This window comes from Myiozetetes cayanensis, unplaced genomic scaffold, assembly GCF_022539395.1.
Source record: "Myiozetetes cayanensis isolate MyiCay16 unplaced genomic scaffold, myiCay2020 scf12, whole genome shotgun sequence".
Classification (NCBI taxonomy): domain Eukaryota; kingdom Metazoa; phylum Chordata; class Aves; order Passeriformes; family Tyrannidae; genus Myiozetetes; species Myiozetetes cayanensis.
The window spans coordinates 4,114,865-4,132,037 of record NW_026086826.1 but is presented as its reverse complement, the minus strand read 5'-3'; the positions used below and the strand labels follow the sequence as shown (position 1 = coordinate 4,132,037).

At 53.0% G+C, this 17,173-nt stretch overlaps 2 protein-coding genes and 3 non-coding genes across 7 annotated transcripts; 1 reads left to right on the top strand and 4 right to left on the bottom strand.

The window, feature by feature from the left end:
- Positions 1-1,539: 1,539 nt before the first annotated feature.
- On the bottom strand, positions 1,540-1,654 carry LOC126635916 (U5 spliceosomal RNA). Its single transcript, XR_007627844.1, has one exon. It is a non-coding gene; the product is annotated as a U5 spliceosomal RNA (small nuclear RNA).
- A 453-nt stretch (positions 1,655-2,107) lies between these two features.
- On the bottom strand, positions 2,108-2,222 carry LOC126635897 (U5 spliceosomal RNA). The gene has a single exon (XR_007627826.1). It is a non-coding gene; the product is annotated as a U5 spliceosomal RNA (small nuclear RNA).
- Positions 2,223-3,039: 817 nt separating this feature from the next.
- LOC126635908 (U5 spliceosomal RNA) lies at positions 3,040-3,154 on the bottom strand. The gene has a single exon (XR_007627837.1). It is a non-coding gene; the product is annotated as a U5 spliceosomal RNA (small nuclear RNA).
- A 379-nt stretch (positions 3,155-3,533) lies between these two features.
- ARMH1 (armadillo like helical domain containing 1) lies at positions 3,534-6,061 on the bottom strand. Its single transcript, XM_050307074.1, has 5 exons — positions 6,032-6,061; positions 5,317-5,541; positions 4,829-5,111; positions 3,716-3,960; positions 3,534-3,614 (listed from the first exon to the last, which is right to left on the bottom strand). The coding sequence occupies exons 1-5, from the start codon at positions 6,059-6,061 to the stop codon at positions 3,534-3,536; spliced, it is 864 nt and encodes a 287-aa protein (XP_050163031.1).
- Positions 6,062-8,856: 2,795 nt separating this feature from the next.
- Positions 8,857-12,920, top strand: TMEM53 (transmembrane protein 53). Of its 3 annotated transcripts, none has more exons than XM_050306917.1 (3): positions 8,857-8,956; positions 9,405-9,517; positions 11,349-12,920. In XM_050306917.1, the coding sequence occupies exons 1-3, from the start codon at positions 8,857-8,859 to the stop codon at positions 12,009-12,011; spliced, it is 876 nt and encodes a 291-aa protein (XP_050162874.1). In that variant the 3' UTR covers positions 12,012-12,920. The 3 variants fall into 3 exon arrangements, with proteins under 3 accessions (XP_050162874.1, XP_050162873.1, XP_050162871.1); XM_050306916.1 differs by having other exon boundaries at positions 8,857-8,995; XM_050306914.1 differs by having other exon boundaries at positions 8,857-9,034.
- The last annotated feature ends 4,253 nt before the right edge of the window (positions 12,921-17,173 follow it).

The following is a 17,173-nucleotide window of genomic DNA, read 5'->3' as shown; positions in this document are numbered from 1 at the left end:
GGCAGTTTGGGGCTGAGCACTCAGAGGGTTTCTGAACAGTCAAAGCTGACTTGGGTCTGGGCTCTGCCTACATCATACTAATACGGCACATCACAGTAAAAGGGCTGCTAAGCCCTACTGAGTCTGGACAAAAGCAAGACAGTCCTGTTCTACTTCAAGTGTTACCGCTTTTGGATTACCCAGCCTTTCCCCATTATGCCTGGGTGCAAGAAACAAAGTATTGCCCCATGTTTGTTCTACCTCCCCTCCCTGCACTTAATATACTAATCTGTATATCTAGCAGAGGAGCCAGAGATCTGATTTCTAGGCCATCAGCCCCCTACCCTGGAGGGGGGAAAAAGCACACAACAAATAGAGTCTGGGCCTCTTGGTGCAGCCCTAATTGAAAATGCTGTGTCCAGCCCTAGTGGCACCAAACAGAGGGGAAGGAGAGTCCTAAAATAAACAAGAAAGGTTTGGCTGTGCGTGGATTAGCAATCAGTGCTGAGAGCCAATTGCTTAATGATTGGTGGGAGCTTCCTTGTGTTTATTAAAATCTGGCAAGTTTCTTGTGTGACCAAAAAGAACCCAGGACTCAAACACCACCACTGTTACTTCTGATAGACTGGAAGACCCTCCACATCTGCCTCCCTACCCAAGGGTTTTCTGTCATCTGCTTTTGCAGGAAAAGTGTTCTGACAGCACTATCTTGTGGACACCGCAGGAAATTCATGCTTAATGAACTGATTTTAGCATAAATGGCTGAATTTCCTTAAGGATTCTGCAGTCAGTCCTGGGCACTAGATTTTCTAATGGGTGACTGATGTTAAAAAAGGGAGTGTTTCACTGCTTGCTGTGGCTCCCAGCTATGTGGAGAATACAGTGGCCATGAGCAACGCAGCACCATTCAGCCCTGGATGGGGACATAGATTGCTTCCAGGCCCAGCGGTAGGAGGTGACAGCATGCAAGGCCAAGAGCAGACTTCACATCTCCCTGTAAATGAGACTTCAAGCCAGCTCCAGTGTCAATAGCTGGGAGCATCTGAGCATTGCTACCTGCAGGTAGCTGCCTCGTTCCTGAACACCCACCTCTGAACAGCTTAGGGCTGGACAGCTGGCATGACTGGGGTACTCAGCCAGGCAGTGGAGCGAGCGGTGAATGGGATGAAACCTTCACTGTGAGGAACATGTCCCAGACCATTCCTACCCAAAAGAAGCCACATCTCTAAGGTCCCTGTCATGGTCCTGTAGATTTTGCTCCACCAATGATTTTGCTCTCACCCAATGACTTTTGTGGCAGCCAGGGTGAGCCCTGCAGAAGATGAGGGACCCTGAGAGAAACACCCCCCTGGTCGCCCTGGCAGCTCACAGCCAGCTATGTACTCGGGGACCGTGGTGAGCTCTTGTACCTTCGGCAGTCTCGGTGCAGCAGATAAACACTTTTCTCCTGGGGGGTGGTCAACAGCGAACCAGGACACTACCATCGCAAATGCAATGGTCCTACACTACTAATGTTAGTCAGTAGCCACTTATTTTTCTATTTTTCACCAAAGTAGGGATAGCTCCACCGAAATGGAGCCTCAAAAAATTATTCGACACTCGTGCTTGTTCCTCTCCACGGAAATCTTTAGTAAAAGGCGAAAGATTTATACGATCTGAAGAGAAACCAGAGTATGCCCCTCCCTCTCTCCCCGACCCTGCCCCCGCCTGCCCCACGCCCCAAACCTCAGGGTGACCCGGGCGCGCCCGGCGCTCCCGGCCCCGCGGCCCGGCCCGGCCCGGCCCCTCGGGCTGCACCCACCGGGGAGCCCCCACAGCCCGGGCGGGGCAGCGGCCGCAGCACCGGACACCGGCGGGGCCGCGGGGCTCGCTGGGTATGCAAATCACCGGTGACGGGGCGGTGCTAATGAGGAGGAGAGGAGGAAGAGGAGGCGGTGCGGGCAGAAAGGTGCGGGTGAAATGGTTTGGCACCAGCCCCAGCCTTGGAGCGGATCCCTTCTTCCCACGGTACGAATCACAAAGGACCATTTACTCCGCGGCTCCGCACTGCAACTTTGTAGCTCGATAGATGCTCTCACCGCTCTTGAGTAAGCCCTGCCATCGCTCTTTTTTTTAACAGAAGAAGGATAGCTCCAGCAAAATGGAGCCTCTAAAAATTTATTAGCACTCGTACTTGTTCCTCTCCACGGAAATCTTTAGTAAAAGGCGAAAGATTTATACGATCTGAAGAGAAACCAGAGTATACACGCCATCTTTTCCGCACAAGTATCCATTCCCTGATGCTGCCTCAGAGGACACGGTGATCCTCCATAGCCTCCCATGCCGCCTCCCCCGGCTCGGCCCCAGCTCCCCGCCTGTTCCACACCCCCGCCGGCCCAAGCCCCGGCCGTGCCGGTCGGAGGGGCGGCTGTCAGTGGGGCCGGCCCGGCGCTGCTCACACTGCACCCCGGGTACGCTGATCGCACCGTGCTGAGGGGTACCTGCCCTGCTGCTGGGGCGGGGCGGGCCCGGCGGGGACAGCGGGCGGAGCTAACCCCGGATGCTGGAGGAGTCGGGCTCTGACGGCACGGTTTCCTCGGCGGGGCGGCGCAGAGGAGTAAAGCCGGCTCCGAGAGAGGCTGCCGTGTGCCTCTGCCACGGACCGGAGCTCGGAGGGAGGGAGGTCACGGTAGGCTGGGCAGTAACGACTGGGCTGCTCCAGGACCCTCCCGGGCCGCGCCAACAGCGCCAGAGCGGCGGCCCGGGCGGGGCTGCAGCGCCCGGGACAGCGGGGCAGGTTCCTGGCTGGCCGCTTCTCCCGGAGCTCATGTCCCGATCGGACAGGGGTGATGAGGGGGCCGCCCCGGTAGGGAGAGAGCGCTGCGGAAGGACCGAGTACCGGGGATCAGCGGTACCGGCAACCGAGCCCGGCCCAGACTGACCGTGGGCACCGGTCCGGAACCGACCACGCAGCAGAAATAGCTCTATTCCCTGGGAAGAACTTCGACGCTACAAAGCATGCTCAGATCTCTCACAGCTTTCCCTACCGTTATCTTTTCTATTTTTAACCAGAACAAGGATAGCTCCACCGAAATGGAGCCTCAAAAAATTCAATAGCACTCGTACTTGTTCCTCTCCACGGAAATCTTTAGTAAAAGGCGAAAGATTTATACGATCTGAAGAGAAACCAGAGTATACCGATACCTTTCCTTTGCACATAGCTACTCCCAGCTTTTCCTCTAAGAGTCATGGCGATCTGTTATGATGCTCAGTTCCACCCTCCTCTTCCCCGGCCCGTCCCCCCAGCAGTGTGACCGACCCGACCCCACACCGGGCCCAACGACCCCGGAGAGCGGCGGCTCCGAAAGGCGGTACCGGGGCTGCGGTGCCGGGCGCGGTGCACCCTGGGTATGCAAATGAGACAATACTAATGAGGCGACGCGGCCCGGCGGGAGCGGCGTTTGGAGATGCATGGCCGAGACCTCCTGAGCTCGCCCTTCGCCTTTGCCACACTTGCCCAGGCCAGCCACGGCCTGCCCCAGAGCGCCCAGGGTGGGTACACAGATCCCACCTTCCTACTGGACCTCCAGGTGCACAGAGCGCAGCACGCCCAGCACGGGCTCCTCGAGGGCACAGGGCACCTCTCTCACCATATGCTGGGTGGAAAGGGCAGAGTGACAGGGACAGCCCTCACACAGTTCTCCAGGTCGTTCCCTTCCAGGCACCAGGGCTCTTCAGTGCAGCCTCAGTGCCAGGCTTGGCACAGATGCAAACACTTCCCATTCCCCCCACTCCACCAACGCTCAGTACCCACCTGCACGACCCTGAGCATCGGCAGAGCCCATGCTGGGCCTGTGGAGGTACACAGCAGCACAGCTACAAGGTGGACTTGGCTCTGGTACTTGGGATTGCCACAGCCTGAAGAGTCCATCAGAGTCTGCGTGTCTTCTTGACCCTCTGCTTTGTTGGAAGAGGCCAAGAACTTGGCGAGGTCTGGTACCCCTATGCAGAGAAAGACATGCCAGCTCATGTGCCTGGAGGAGAATGGGTCACCCATCTCAGCTGTTTCACTGCCACCCCAAGAGAAACCACTATCACATCCCACTTGGAGTGTGGTTCAAAGACCCAGGAAAAAGAATTCTCTGCCCTTGTCAGGAGCCACACCATCAACTGGAAAACCAGCTGGAAAAGTTCTCAGCTGGTTTAGGTGGCCAAGGAAGGCCCTTCTGCAGATGTTTACAGAAGCAGAGTCTGGCACTGGAATGCCAAACAGAGCTCCTAAGGATTCTGCTGCTGATCCCGTTGCTTTATCTCTCTAGGAGGAAGCTGTGACAGTATGCATCACCCCATGGCCTCTGACAACGTCCTCCAAATACAGAACTAACAGGGTTTGGCTTCCACTGCCCGGGAAAAAAAAAAAAAAAACCAGGAAAAAAAATGTTGTGATGCTCTTTCAAAGATATGAGCTGCAAGGCCCTCCCACCCCAGAGGGGGACTCTGGGAAAGTTTGTAGAAGGTGAGTGCTGCAGGTAAGAATAGAAACTGTTTTGTGGTTTTAACTGGAAGAATTGCAGCCAGCAGGGCAGCAATATTGTGCCAATATGACTGTGAAGAAAGTGAACTCATTAAAAAATGAGAGGGGATGAAATGCAGGCACTCAACAATAGCTGAGACTCTGAGCTCCTTCCAGCCAGACCAGGGCTGCAGTGATCTGCCATCTGCAGCTGGAGGGGAGGGAGTGGCTCAGCACAGCAAGGAATCCCGGGTTCCAGAGGTCAGGGAGAACATCCTTGCCTGAATTAGGACAATTCCTAAACAGATGGACACTGCCTACTGTAGCTTTTGCAAATGAGCTCCTTATACTCCCTACCAGTGTCTGCAGCGAGCAGCAGCAGCTTTACAGACTCCCTTTTGTCCTCTACTTTCAGGTGGTTCAGCCCCACTATTTCCAGGGGAATCGAGACACCTCCGATCTCCAGAAATTCAGTCAGGTATCTGTGGCTTCCAGGATAGGGGGAACAAAGCCAGAAGTCTTTCCTGCCTTGGAGCCCATCTTCCTCTGCCAGCAGGCCGTGCTCCCGTGAGCCATCACCCCACTGCAGCGGGTGAAGGTCTGAACTGGGTACTGTCTCTGCAAGAGGGCATGGGCCTTCCTCTCACAGGCAGGCAGAGGCAGCACGCTCATCCCAGTGCAAGAAAAACACTAATTCTAGTTTCCTCAGAGACAGGTTACATGGTTTTCCCTTCAGTTTCATCCTTAGATAACCAGGTTGTTTTTCAGTCCTGCAGAACATTGCTTATTCTTTAAACTAATTTTTGGTAGAGAACTTGCCTCTCTTCTCTGTCTCACTATCACACAGCCCCTCCAGCTGTCCAAGGAAACAGATGTGCCATCCTGAGCCATGCTGTCAGGTGAGCCAGGAACAAACTGGTGAGCTCCAGCTCTGGTTCTGCCTTGCTTTTTATGAAGCTGTCCAGGATGCAGCTTCGAGGAACTTTGTGGGCACTATCCCATTCATGCAAGAAAACCATGAGCTTCCTGATGGCTTCCTGCTTTTTGATAGAAGTCAGGATCTCTCCTTCCTAGAGAAAAATGAGAAAGAAGTTTTAAAAGGGCAGTGAAGATAGAGAAAGACCATACTAAGGAATTACTACCAGAATCACATTTAAAATCTCTGGCAAATAATACTAAAGCACTTACTAATTATTAATTTAGTCCCATTTTCCCTTATACTCATTTCATAGATAGGAAAACTGAGGCAAAAGGGGAGTTCCTGGTACGTCTGAAGCTGCACCATGAATCTGTGACAGACTTGAGATTATTTTCCAGGGCAGGTGGTTTCACTACAGGACCTCTCTTCTCTGTTCTGTTAATAGAGTCGTTTTGATGTTTCCCATTACCCCAGCCCTGGTCTCTCGCTAGCCTCATGATATGAACACTGCATCTCATATCTGACCTGCCAGGGAATAAATAGGGTGAAATGAGAGCAGAAATAGGTATGGATTTATGGGGAGTGACAGGGTCAAGGGGGCTATAAATGCCTGTTAGCAAAGCAGCGCAGCCCTCACTCACGTGCTGGAGCAACAGTCTTCTGGCCCACATCCACCCTAGGAATATATGCCTGGCCTTGGCAGTGGAAGAGTGCTTTGCCACCCTTTGGCATTACAGACATTTGCTTTGGTTTTTTCCTATCTAATTTCCCAGGCATTGTTTTTAAACAATCTAAGAAAAGCTGAAATGATAAGACCTACAGGCAAGAAGGCAGAAGCTCCAGGAACATCCTGTGTCTGCACTTCCTTCCATCCCTTCGCACAGGGGTTAAATAAAGCAACCCACATTTTGCCAAATCTCTTTGGCAAACTTTTAACCCTGCAGCTTGACAAATGTGAAGGTGCACTTAGGGAGGTGAAGTATCAGGGATCAAGCTCTCCATTTGCTCAGGTAGGGGGCAGTCCCACTGCTGTGTATGTGTTTGGCTGGAGGACACTGACCAGTCCCAAGGAGTTAAACACCAGGTTCTGTGTCCATACATAGATACAGAAAGAGGGATAAGGTTGCAAACAGCTGCATTGACACAGTGCCTTGTCCTCCACCAAGCTCCATCAACATGCCTAAGGATAAGAAAGGAGTTCTCACCTTGTCTAATGCACTTCTTGTGCTTCCTACCTAAGAGAAGCACCATTTTAGGTTTTATTTAAGTGTGGTTTTCAAAACAAGAAGTTTCTTTCAATGTAATTCAAATCACCAAGACTACCAGTTCCCTACCTAGAAAATTCTTAAGTCTCTTCTCCTAGAATCTGGAACAAAATTCCAAAGCAGTTCCAGAATATCCCCAAGATACTTGCTCAAAAGTAACTTTTTATTCCTTTTATCTGAGCCAGACGGAAAACAATGACTAAGAGGTGAACAAGTATCTCAGAGCCTGAAAAGAAACAAACAAAGTCTTTAAAAAGCTGTCTGAGGAACAATGTTTGAGAATTAGGATGAGATGAAGTTTCATTTGGGAATTAACGGTCTGTGCTCTGTAAGGAGTCTGTGTCCTTGGCAGGGCGTTTTCAGGATCTCCTTTGCGGGGAAGCAGGTTTAAAATAAATCCATTTTTCCCAAAATAGTTGTGATTGAAAATGTTATTAGCCATAACAAATGTTAGTGCTGACAGGAGAATGGCCTGTTAGGGGCCTCTGCTGAAACAGTCAAGTGAAAGTCATATTTCACATTATTGCAAGCATTTTCCTGTGATTTACAGAATATTTGTGAAACATTACTTACAAGGCATATGATTGATATTGAGAGAACAGCTCGTGTGTAGGGGGAATGTGTATTTCACAGAGACTGTTTGCATGAAATTTACAGTCCCATAAAGTGCTCCTCTGTCCTCAACAGAGATCTAGTTAAAAGAACTTTACAGTCTGAAACATCCCAAGATTGATTCTAAATTAACGTTTCCGTATTTATGTTTAGGATGCTGGTGGTGTAGTGCTGTCCCATTTTTTATTATAAAGTTGCAGTAACCCTCCCACTCTTCAGAAACGCCAGCACCAGCCTCTGAACGTGAGGATTTTATTGATACAAAGGGCTTGCCTATGGATCAATGGAAAAAAAAAAAGAGGAGTTTGAAACAGTGATGACATGGGGCTTCAGAGGATACAGTGGTTACCCTGGCTGCTACAATCACAGCATCTGCTGACACAGTAGTCTTTAAGCCAGCATTGCAAAGTACCCTGAAAATGTGCATTAATATTGTTATTATGATCGTTTTACATATGGGAACGTACAGACACAGGGAAGTGAAATGGCTTGCCTGAGTCGTTTGTCAGTGCTAGCATCAGCACGTAGCTCCTGTTTGTTGCCTTCAAACTCTGCTCTCCACAGTGCTGGGCTGCCACCCCAGTCCACTGGACCTAATAATCAAAACAAGGCTGGGTCAGGGCAGGGCTTTATTCCTGCCAAGAAAAACACCAGTGATTTAGGAACTGGCCCTGGCACTTCAGCAGTTCTTTACATCCAGAGTGCTGCTAAATCATCAGTTTGAGATCAAAAGGCAGGCTGGTGCTGCGTCAGCCTCAGTCCGAGTGCGAGGTGCCAGCGACCGATCGCCTTGGACTCGTGGAAAGACAGGAGTGGCAGTGATTTGGTGTTGCAACATCGAGGTTGTGACCAGCCTCAAGCAGAACTTAGAGCTTCTGCTCCCTGGCAGGTTTCACCCTCAGCTTAAGTCCCCCATCACCCTCCTCACGCACAATGCACCTTCCTCGGTGTACCCCAGTGTGCCCAGCCCCTACCACCCCACTGTCCACCCTGCCCTCCAGCCCCGCTGCTAATGCAGCCACAGCCCCAAACGCAGCCCTGCACGGCCTCACCCTGCTACCCCCACCCTGCTTCCATCCCCCCAACCCTGCCCCGCCTGCCCCACTGCAGCCCCAGCGTTCCCTGCCCCAGCCCACCATCCCACAGGCCCGATCCAGCCCAACCGCAGGCCCTGCGCTCCCAAACCCCAAACCGTGCCCTATAGTCCCTCACACGCTCCCTGACGCCCATGCCCAGCCCCTGCGTCGCCCCTCCTGACCCCACACTCCCTTCCCAGCCGCTCTGAGTGCGATCCCCGCTCCAGGCCCCACCTCTCCCCCCATCCCGGCCCCGCAGCCCTCACCGGCCCCACCCCGGGGGGGCGGTTACCCGCGCAGTAACTGACACGCGGCCGCGCCAATCGCCCGCCGCCTTTCCCTCCGGCGGCCCAATGGGCGCTCAGTGGGCGGGGCGCCGGGCCCGGCGCTAAGGGCGCGTTGCTAAGGAAGGGGTGTTGGGTCGGGGGCGTGGCCAGGCGGGAGGTGGGGCGGGCGCTTGGCCTCGCCATTGGCTGCGGGGCGGGGCGGGCGGAAGCGGCGGCGGAGGCGGCCATGGGCGCCCGGCGGCTGGAGGCGGCCGTGGTGGAGCTGCAGCCGGCACCGGCACCGGCACCGGCACCGGCACCGGCACCGGCACCGGCACAGGACCGCGGTGCGGGGCGGGCGGCACCGGCACCGGCACAGGACCGCGGTGCGGGGCGGGCGGCACCGGCACCGGCACAGGACCGCGGTGCGGGGCGGGCGGGACACCGGGGACGGCAGGGACTGACTAGGGGAGCCCTGGGGGAAGTGGGCTGGGGGACCCCTGAGGAGGGTGCCGTAGCAGGTGGGTGGCGGTGAGGGCAGGGCAGGGCAGATCAGGACGCTCCGCTTTCCCCCTTGGAACAGCGGGGCGCAGCAGCCGGTGGTGCCCCCGGGAGGAGGGATGAGCTCGGCCTGGCTGCAGAGCGGTGTGAGCTGCGGGGGCTGACGCGGCGATGACCGGCGGAGCGGGGCCCTGAGGGGACACCGGGCTGAGGCCGCGCTCACAGATCGAGCTGATTCCTGCTCCGCCGCTGCACTGAAACTCTGCTGACCGGCCGGTCTGTGGTCTGTTTCAGGGAGCAGCGCAGAGAGAGGGCACGCAGAGCGCCAGCCTGTGGTGATCCTGCTGGGCTGGGCGGGCTGCCAGGACAAATACCTGGCCAAGTACAGCGCAATCTACAGCCAGAAAGTGAGTAGCTTGTCCGTGTTTTCATGGCACTGCCTCTTTTCTGCGTGTCGGTGAAGTCGCTCTGAAGCCTCTCTCGATCTGCAGAGTCATGGGGAGGGAGTAGCGAGTTCTGTCATTGAAAGCTCCTTATCTGCCGGAGGCCAGGCAGTGTTATCTAACAGCTCCCGATGTCACCTTCCTGTGTGCAGATGGGACAAAAATGCTTCCTTGGAGAAACTTTCAGCTGCGTTGTGAATCACTGAAGTATTTTAAGGCTTTTAAAGTTGTGGGATTATTCAGGAATGACGTGAACTGTGTTAGTTTTCCAGACAAGTAAACGTGCAGGGAAAGATCCTGCATTTACTGCCTGCTGTTTGGCCACAGCACAAGCTTGGCAAGGCTGGGCACTGACAGAGCACTGTCGGCATCTGTCGCCCCTTTGGCTCTTCCTTCCTGTGAAAATGATTCATCTAATTGTTGTAATCTAAAATTAATTTTATCCTGCCTCTGAAACAGGCATCTTGTGATAGTTCATAGCTTCTCACTAGGAGCTCCTTGTCTTTGAATTAAGGAGGTCCATGCTACTGCCAGCTCCCTAAGTCATGGTATTTTCCTTTCTAATGCTGTGTTTTACTGGAATGACCTCAGCTTGTAGTGTGAGGACCCAGTGAAACACTAGATTTTTTTTTTTTATTGGTCAGCCTAAATCCTGTATTTACCCAAATCTGTTTCAGCTATAGGTGGTAAAGTTTGCACATTAACAAGTATATTGTTAATGTGTAAACCGGTGCAGGAGTCATTAATTGGCTCGATCTAGTTAAGAATTAATTGTTAAGTGGCTGCTGTGACTAAGAGATGTTGCAGAGCAGATGAGGAGTACATTACAGGGCAGCATGATAACTTCTTGGATAATGCCTTCCTATCAGAAAGGTCATGGAATGGAGAAAGGAGAGAAAGGGTTTTCTTAGCTCCCTAAGAGGGAGTGGCAGTAACTGTGGCAAGGTAGTTGAGAAGAATTTAATTTAAGAACTTGGTATTCTCCTCTTCCTTCTGCACTGCTTAGGGAGCTCTGGGAGGGAGGGCTCTCTGGGTGGCTTTGCCTTGTGTTTGTCACTGTGTAATGTCAGGGAGCTTAGGTGACAGAAAAGATCTAGAGCATTTATAGATGTGGTTCCATCCGCTCTATTTAGAAAATCCTCCATGATCCTGTTTCCTGTGCAAGGCTTTAAGTGTAAAGGCAGTTGCTCGGGAGTTCTGAGTCTCTGAGCCAGGGCTTTTCTTTTGCACAGCTGGAACGTTTCAGGGAGGTTTACAAAAACCCTGTCAGTGGTGGCTGTGGGTGAGTCTCAGAGACAGCTGCAAACAAGTGCCAACCAAGGAGAGGAGGAAATTCCTCCTCCTCCTTGTATTTATTCCAGTGTCATGAGCTGTGCATGGATGTGCACCACGTCAGGCTCTTCTTTCCGAAATGGCTGATGCTGGAGGTCTGTGAGTCACGGAGGTGGTTTTCTCCTCCTGGGTGAGGGCTAACACTCGTGTAAGTGGGTGACAGTGTCCCCAGGGGCTGGGCTGTTAGTGCAAGATTTGAAAGGATCTCAGACATCAGCAAAGCCAGGCTTCTGCCTCCGCAGAGACCTTTTCATAACAGTGCTATGGTTATGTAATGTTGTGATTGCTGTAATCCTGTTTGTATCAGTGCCTTGCTGCTGACTCTAAAGACTTTCTTCTGGCCCTGTGGTTTCTGTTGGAAACCTGTCCCAAATTTTTGCATTGTTTGTACTGATGCTTGCCTACATCCTGTAAGTTACAGCACAGCCTAAATGTGCCTGGGGTCCCTTTCTGTTCTTCTCAGGGGTGCACTGTCATCCGCTACACGGCTCCATGGAGGATGATATTCTTCTCGGAGACCTTTGGCATCAAATCGCTGCAGACCCCGGCCAGGCAACTCCTGGAGCTGCTCTTTGACTACAGGGTTGAAGACAGACCGGTTCTTTTCCACGTTTTCAGCAATGGTGGCGTCATGCTGTACCGTTACATCCTCGAGGCGCTGCACACCCACCAGCCGTTCCGGAACCTCAGAGTAGCAGGCACCATTTTTGACAGCAGCCCCGGCAGAAGAAACCTGATCGGGGCCCTCCGCGCCCTGGCGATCGTCTTGGTCTCCATGAACGTGCTGCTCAAGTATTTCCTCCTGCTCACCTTTGCCACGGCCGCCGTGGGGCTGCGGATTCTGCTCTACCCCCTGACGCGCTTCCTGCACGAGAGCCACTACGACGCCCTGCTGAAGGCGCCCTCGCGCTGGCCCGAGCTGTACCTCTACTCCCAGGCCGATGCCATCATCAAGGCCAGCGAGGTGAAGTGCATGGCTGACACCAGGCAGCAGCTCGGGGTCCCCGTGAAGGCCGTGGACTTCTCGGACTCGGCCCACGTCAGCCACATGCGGGTGTATCCCACCTACTACAGCAGCCTCTGCACCACCTTCCTGTCCGACTGCGTGGGCGGCTCACCTCCCTAAGCGCCGGAAAGACCCTCGGTGTTTGCTCTGCTCAGCCTGTAAGGGAAATTGTCACCCCCTTTGCCTTCGTGTCTTTGAAGGGAGGAAAGCAGAGACTTCTTGTTTGGTTTGGTTCTGCTCTTTTTTTCTCCCCCCACCCCCGCCAAGTCTGGAAGCCTCCAACCTGGTCTTTGGACCAGCCACATTACAGCAGAAAGTAGATATGGATTAATTTATAGTACCGAAGGTGAAATCCTGTCATAGTTCATGTTGATGTACTTTGCCAAGGTGTCACAGACCAGAATTTCACACTGTTATTTGTTTCTTCCTGTCTCTTCTTGTTCTCTGCTTTCTGTGTTGTCTCCTTGTCCCTGATGTCTGGTGTGCATGTGCTGTGGCTTGTACTGATTTAACAATACAGCTCTTTCATGTCTTTGTTGTTTGTTTTGTTTTTTTTCTCTCTACCATTTCTTTTAATTGCAGTGAGCAAACAGAACCAAGTCTGCAGGATTTTTCGCTCCTCTCAGTGCTCCTTGATGGAGATCAGGCCCAGAAACCAAGTTTAAGACCTGGAAAAGGTGTGTGCAGGGCATTACAACCGGTCTGTCACCTGGTTTCATTAAATAACTGAGATAGAACAGTCAAAGCTCTCATCCTGGGTGGGAGCTCAAATGTTTGAGATAACTTTTGTGTTCTTTAACCCAAAGGTTTAAGTTAACAATTTTTAATGTGTCTTGTGTTTTGTTTCTCTTTCTTCCAAGTCTTTTGTGTGTTCCACTGAGTAGTTTTGCTTTCTTGGAGAACTGGTTCTTTGTTATCGAGTGTCTTTGAGCAGCCTAGATTCTGCATCTGGATATGTAGGGAAACTTTTGGGTTACAGCTATGCCAGACCTCTGAAATAAAAAGGTGGAACTGCAGAGGAAAATGGAACTGGTTTTTGGAGCTGTGATTTATTCTGTTCAGATGATCAATCTTTGCAGTCCATGCAATGTGTAGAAGAAGTTAATTCCTTCCACCTAGTGGAAAAGTAGCTTGTTGCACTGAACTTCAGCCACGTTTGGTGTTAGGTTTTGTCGTTTATTTGGGGGAGAAGTGGGGATAAAGACAGAGGAGAACCTGCTAATATATGTTTATGCAATGTCACAGCATTGCCAGCAAGTTAATAGCATGGTGAACAGGACTAACCAACTTTAAATTGGCAGGAGGAGGCTCTGGAGGGCCATGACATGGGCCTGTTTGAACAGGGAGCTGCCCTGGAGAGGTTGGCATGTAAAATACATGGTTGCTGCCTGTGGGCTGCAGTGCTGGTCTTGCCCACCCTTGGGGTGCTGTCATCCAAAATTACAAAACACTTGGCTGTTCTGGATGCAAACACAAAGGGGGAGGTCTTTTGGGATGCACTGAAATAATTTGGAGGTTTAAAACAAGAACTGTAACCCCTCACAGAAACACAGGGTGAGTGGTCAGGGGTGACCAGCACAGCTGTTTTTGGCAGACTGGTGTGGCAACCCTCATTTACAGCAGAACAACCCCATGCTGGGTGTGGTTTTAGAGGGAGGACTGGGGTGTATAAAATAGGTGGGAATTAACTCAGAAGGGGTTGATGGCCTGGTTTGTCTTTGGTTATTTTTTTTTTTAAGTGAAAGCTGTCTCCAGGCACAGGAGCCCTTGTTGCTCAGGATCCCGTTTTCCCTAGGTGTGGTTCCAGTTTCAGCTTCCACTGTGAGGATGGGCTATGAGGGCTACCCTGTGGTAAGAACCTTCAACCTTCCCCTTTTCATGGAGGAATTCTTGTTCTTAGGGTTTGGACCTGTAAAATCCAGGCATCCCCAGAGAGCCTGTCAGCGATCTCCACCTTTCTAAAGCAGGCCCCTGGTCTGTCTGTGCCGTCAGTGCCATAACTCCTGAGCTGGGCTCTGTTTGTCTGCCTTCCCAGAGAACTGGGCTGGGTCTTCTGAGCATCCACGAACACTCTTAGGGAGCAGGGTTGATAAGGGCTATTTAACTAGCACTTGCCCTCACGCTGGTTTCTACAGGTTTGGTATTTACAGATTAGTTAAACACTCCATAATATGCACCTCTGAATTAATACAGTTGTTCCTGGGAATCTGCTGTTCCTGTTTATTGCCGTGGGTGTTGTTGAACTTCTGTTTAAGGACTCAGGCTGTTGCATGGCTGGCAGGAGCTGGAGGTAAACCCTCTGACCCTGCGTGACAGGGTGGCAGAGCTTCCTCTGGGGAGAGCCGCACGTGTCAGCTGCACCTTCCATCCCCACCTTCACCTCCTCACCGCGGGATCACCACTTCCCCAGCTCAGTGCAGCTCTGCCCTACTCCCCACTTTCCAGGGCAGCAAGCAGGGAGCGGGTGCTGCCTGACGGAGCTCTGCGCTCAGAGGTGCCCTGGGCTTCGCAAACAGGAAGCTGCTCACAGGCCTTTGCACCGCTGAAAAAGTGACATGGAATTCGGGGGTAATTTGTGCACACGCCTCTCTGTGGGAGCAGGATGGTCTCAGGCAAGTCAGTGATTTACAGCACCAGCATTCCGGGTGGGTCTTGTTCTCCGAGTCCCAGCGAAAGTTTTAATTCCCATTGTGAGCAGAGTGTGAAATGCACTGTGTGATACGTCGCCCTCTGCTTTCCTGTGCCGCGTGTGCCCCCACCTTCCTGCCCCCTGTGTTCCTGTGGCTTGTTATTTGAAACAGAAGGTTAATAACTTGGAGCCCGAAGGCACACGGCCGAGAACTGATCCAAGCACTACTGGATTTACAAAAACCCAGCCTCAGACCCTTAATCCTTGCTAAACTGTCACGGTTTGGTGCAGCCGGTGCTCCTAAAGAGCTTCAGCCTCAACACTGAAAGCCCAAAGGTTGTGATATCTTGGCAAATCCAGGTAAATCTCCGAGACGAGCTAAGGGAAGGAGGGGCACTGCAGATCTGTTCTTTGGGAGGAAAAATGCAGCATCCCTGGGCTTGCCTCGTGGGTAGGGAGTGGGATGTGACCCGGAGCTTTATTTTCCTGCAGCCCAGCCCTCCTGTGCAGACCATGAAGCAGTGTGGGTGAAACACCAGCAGTGGTGGGAGAGGAGGATGCCCAGGGGCTGGCTGCCAGTGTTGTGGAAAAACAAAATGAACTTCCCCTCACCAACAAAATCAATTTGAGAGTGTTTTCTGTGAGAGAGCTGGCTCCTGGCTCGCCCCCCTGTGCTGCCTTCTCTCCCCAGGCAGTGGTGATGTTACAGGAAGGTTTTGAAAAAGAAAAAAAGCCATTTAGTGGTCACGTGTCCAGGCTGGAGGGTGCTCAGCTGCTGCTGACAGGGGTGGGAAGGTGCTGGTGCAGCCAGGGCACCCCATGGCAGTGGGAGAGGCTGTAGTGGGGAACTGGGCAGGCCAGGGACAGGATCCAGCCCAGCCAGGGGTCAGGTTTTGGAGCTGGGGGGAGCATCTTGCAAGCACAAGTAATTCAAACCAGGCCCCTGGGTGAAGACAGATCTGTGCCCACACCTCATAAAGATGTTCTTTTAAAAGTGCGTGGGCCGAGGTCCAATCTTGGCGCACATTGGGATGTTCCAGGATTATGGGGTGAGGTTCTGCCAGTGATGGCAAAGTGTGAATGGCCTGAGAGGGAACCAAGCAACCCAACCCCGTGGGCTGCTTCCTAGGAGGAGGAGGAGGAGGAGGAGGAGGAGGTGTGAAGCTGGTCCCCATCGCCCGAGGAGGTGATGGAGGAGGAGCTGGCAGAGGGCGGCTGTGCCGACCCTCGTGGGAGCTCTGTGCCGGGTGGGAACAGCCTCCACGAGGTGGCAGCAGGCCCCCTCTTTCCTGCGTGGAGGGATTTCTGGTCTGGGAGACTGCGGAGCAGACCCTGGAGAAGAAGCCAACAAGAAGAGCCCAACACGGCTCAGCCCAGCGCTTCCATGTGCCTGAGAGCATCTCCTGGGAAAAGTCTCCTCTTGGGGCAAGGAAAAAATTCCAGCAAGAACTAACTCCAACAGCAGTAAGTGGAGATCATGAGTTAATACAGGACAGCATCTGTCCCTAGAGCTGCTTGACCCTGGAATTTGTAATAGATCCTATTTCTCAGTTTTAACTGAGTGTTGACACAAAAAGTCTAACAGCAAAAACAGCTTTACTGCCCTTCCCGCCCTGGCAGGCCAGGTCACACCATTTCCCTTTTCATCACCCAGGGAAGGTTATCTGGCTTTTAAGTGACTGTACTACTGTGATTAGCAGATGGTGGCCCAGCTCTGGAAACTCCACATATTGTGACTGTGGCACTGCTTTGGGTTCCCTGCAGTCCCCAGTCCCTGGGGAAGATGAGATTAGTCCTGCTGTCCTGAAAAGGCTGGCAGGACCCTCCAGCACACAGGGCTGGGGACTTGGGGAGCAGTCAGGAAACAGGAGAGCACAAATGGGGGCCACAGCCACTACCTGAACACCCCCTCTGCCAAGCCCCCTTCTCCAGCTCACCCTACACACAGCTCCTGCACTCAGGCAAGGGAGGCAGGGGCTCACCATCCAGCTGCTTACTCTGCCTGCCTGATATCCCCCCTCATCCCCTTCCCTTTGAACTTGAGTCCCCATCCCCTCATTTCTGCCTCCTCACATGGCTGCAAGCCCACCCCAGCACCACCGGCCAGGGACAGGCTGGGTGGGCAGAGGTGTGCACGGGCTCCTTCAGTCACCCTCCCAAACCCTTGGGGGCCGGGGCAGGGAGAGCTTGGGCAGCCCCTGCCAAGTGATGAATGAGCTGACAATAGGGTATTGATAAGGAATTAACCTTGAGCCCTTCTTGCTTCAGTGTCAATAGAGCAGGAGCCAAGTACACACGTTTGATTGGAAATCTGTGTTTGGCCTCTGTGCCCATTGACGTCCTGGAAAGATGAGAGGGGGATGTGAACTGCCCTGCTGCCCCCTCCCCAGCTGGGACCCCCCAGTGGGTCCCCCTCAGCTTCCCCAGCCCGGTGATGCTGGGGTTGGCTGTGGGGACCCAGCCCTAAGGGGCTGCAGCAGCCTCTGTGCCCCGACCTGGCATGTGGGGGGCTGGGTACCAGGGCCCCCCTTGTTCCCCAAAGAGCCTGTGCCCATCCTGCACTGGCCTACACTCGGAGCAGTTTGTTTAATTAAGTGTTTTGCCTAATGGGATTGCCTCATTTCCATAACAAACTGGCGGGCTGTCATTAGGT

Bases quoted from the DNA above. Each gene is read 5' to 3' on its own strand.
- ARMH1 (XM_050307074.1), bottom strand. From the start codon at position 6,061: ATGTGGGCCAGAAGACTGTTGCTCCAGCAC. The intron at 5,112-5,316 runs GTGTGATAGTGA...TGCCTGTGAGAG, and splicing joins CTTGGACAGCTGGAGGGGCT to GAAGGCCCATGCCCTCTTGC. The intron at 3,961-4,828 runs GTAGGGAGTATA...TTCTCTGCATAG, and splicing joins GCTGCTCGCTGCAGACACTG to GGGTACCAGACCTCGCCAAG.
- TMEM53 (XM_050306914.1), top strand. From the start codon at position 8,857: ATGGGCGCCCGGCGGCTGGAGGCGGCCGTGGTGGAGCTGCAGCCGGCA. The intron at 9,035-9,404 runs GTGCGGGGCGGG...GGTCTGTTTCAG, and splicing joins GGCACCGGCACAGGACCGCG to GGAGCAGCGCAGAGAGAGGG. The intron at 9,518-11,348 runs GTGAGTAGCTTG...TGTTCTTCTCAG, and splicing joins GCGCAATCTACAGCCAGAAA to GGGTGCACTGTCATCCGCTA.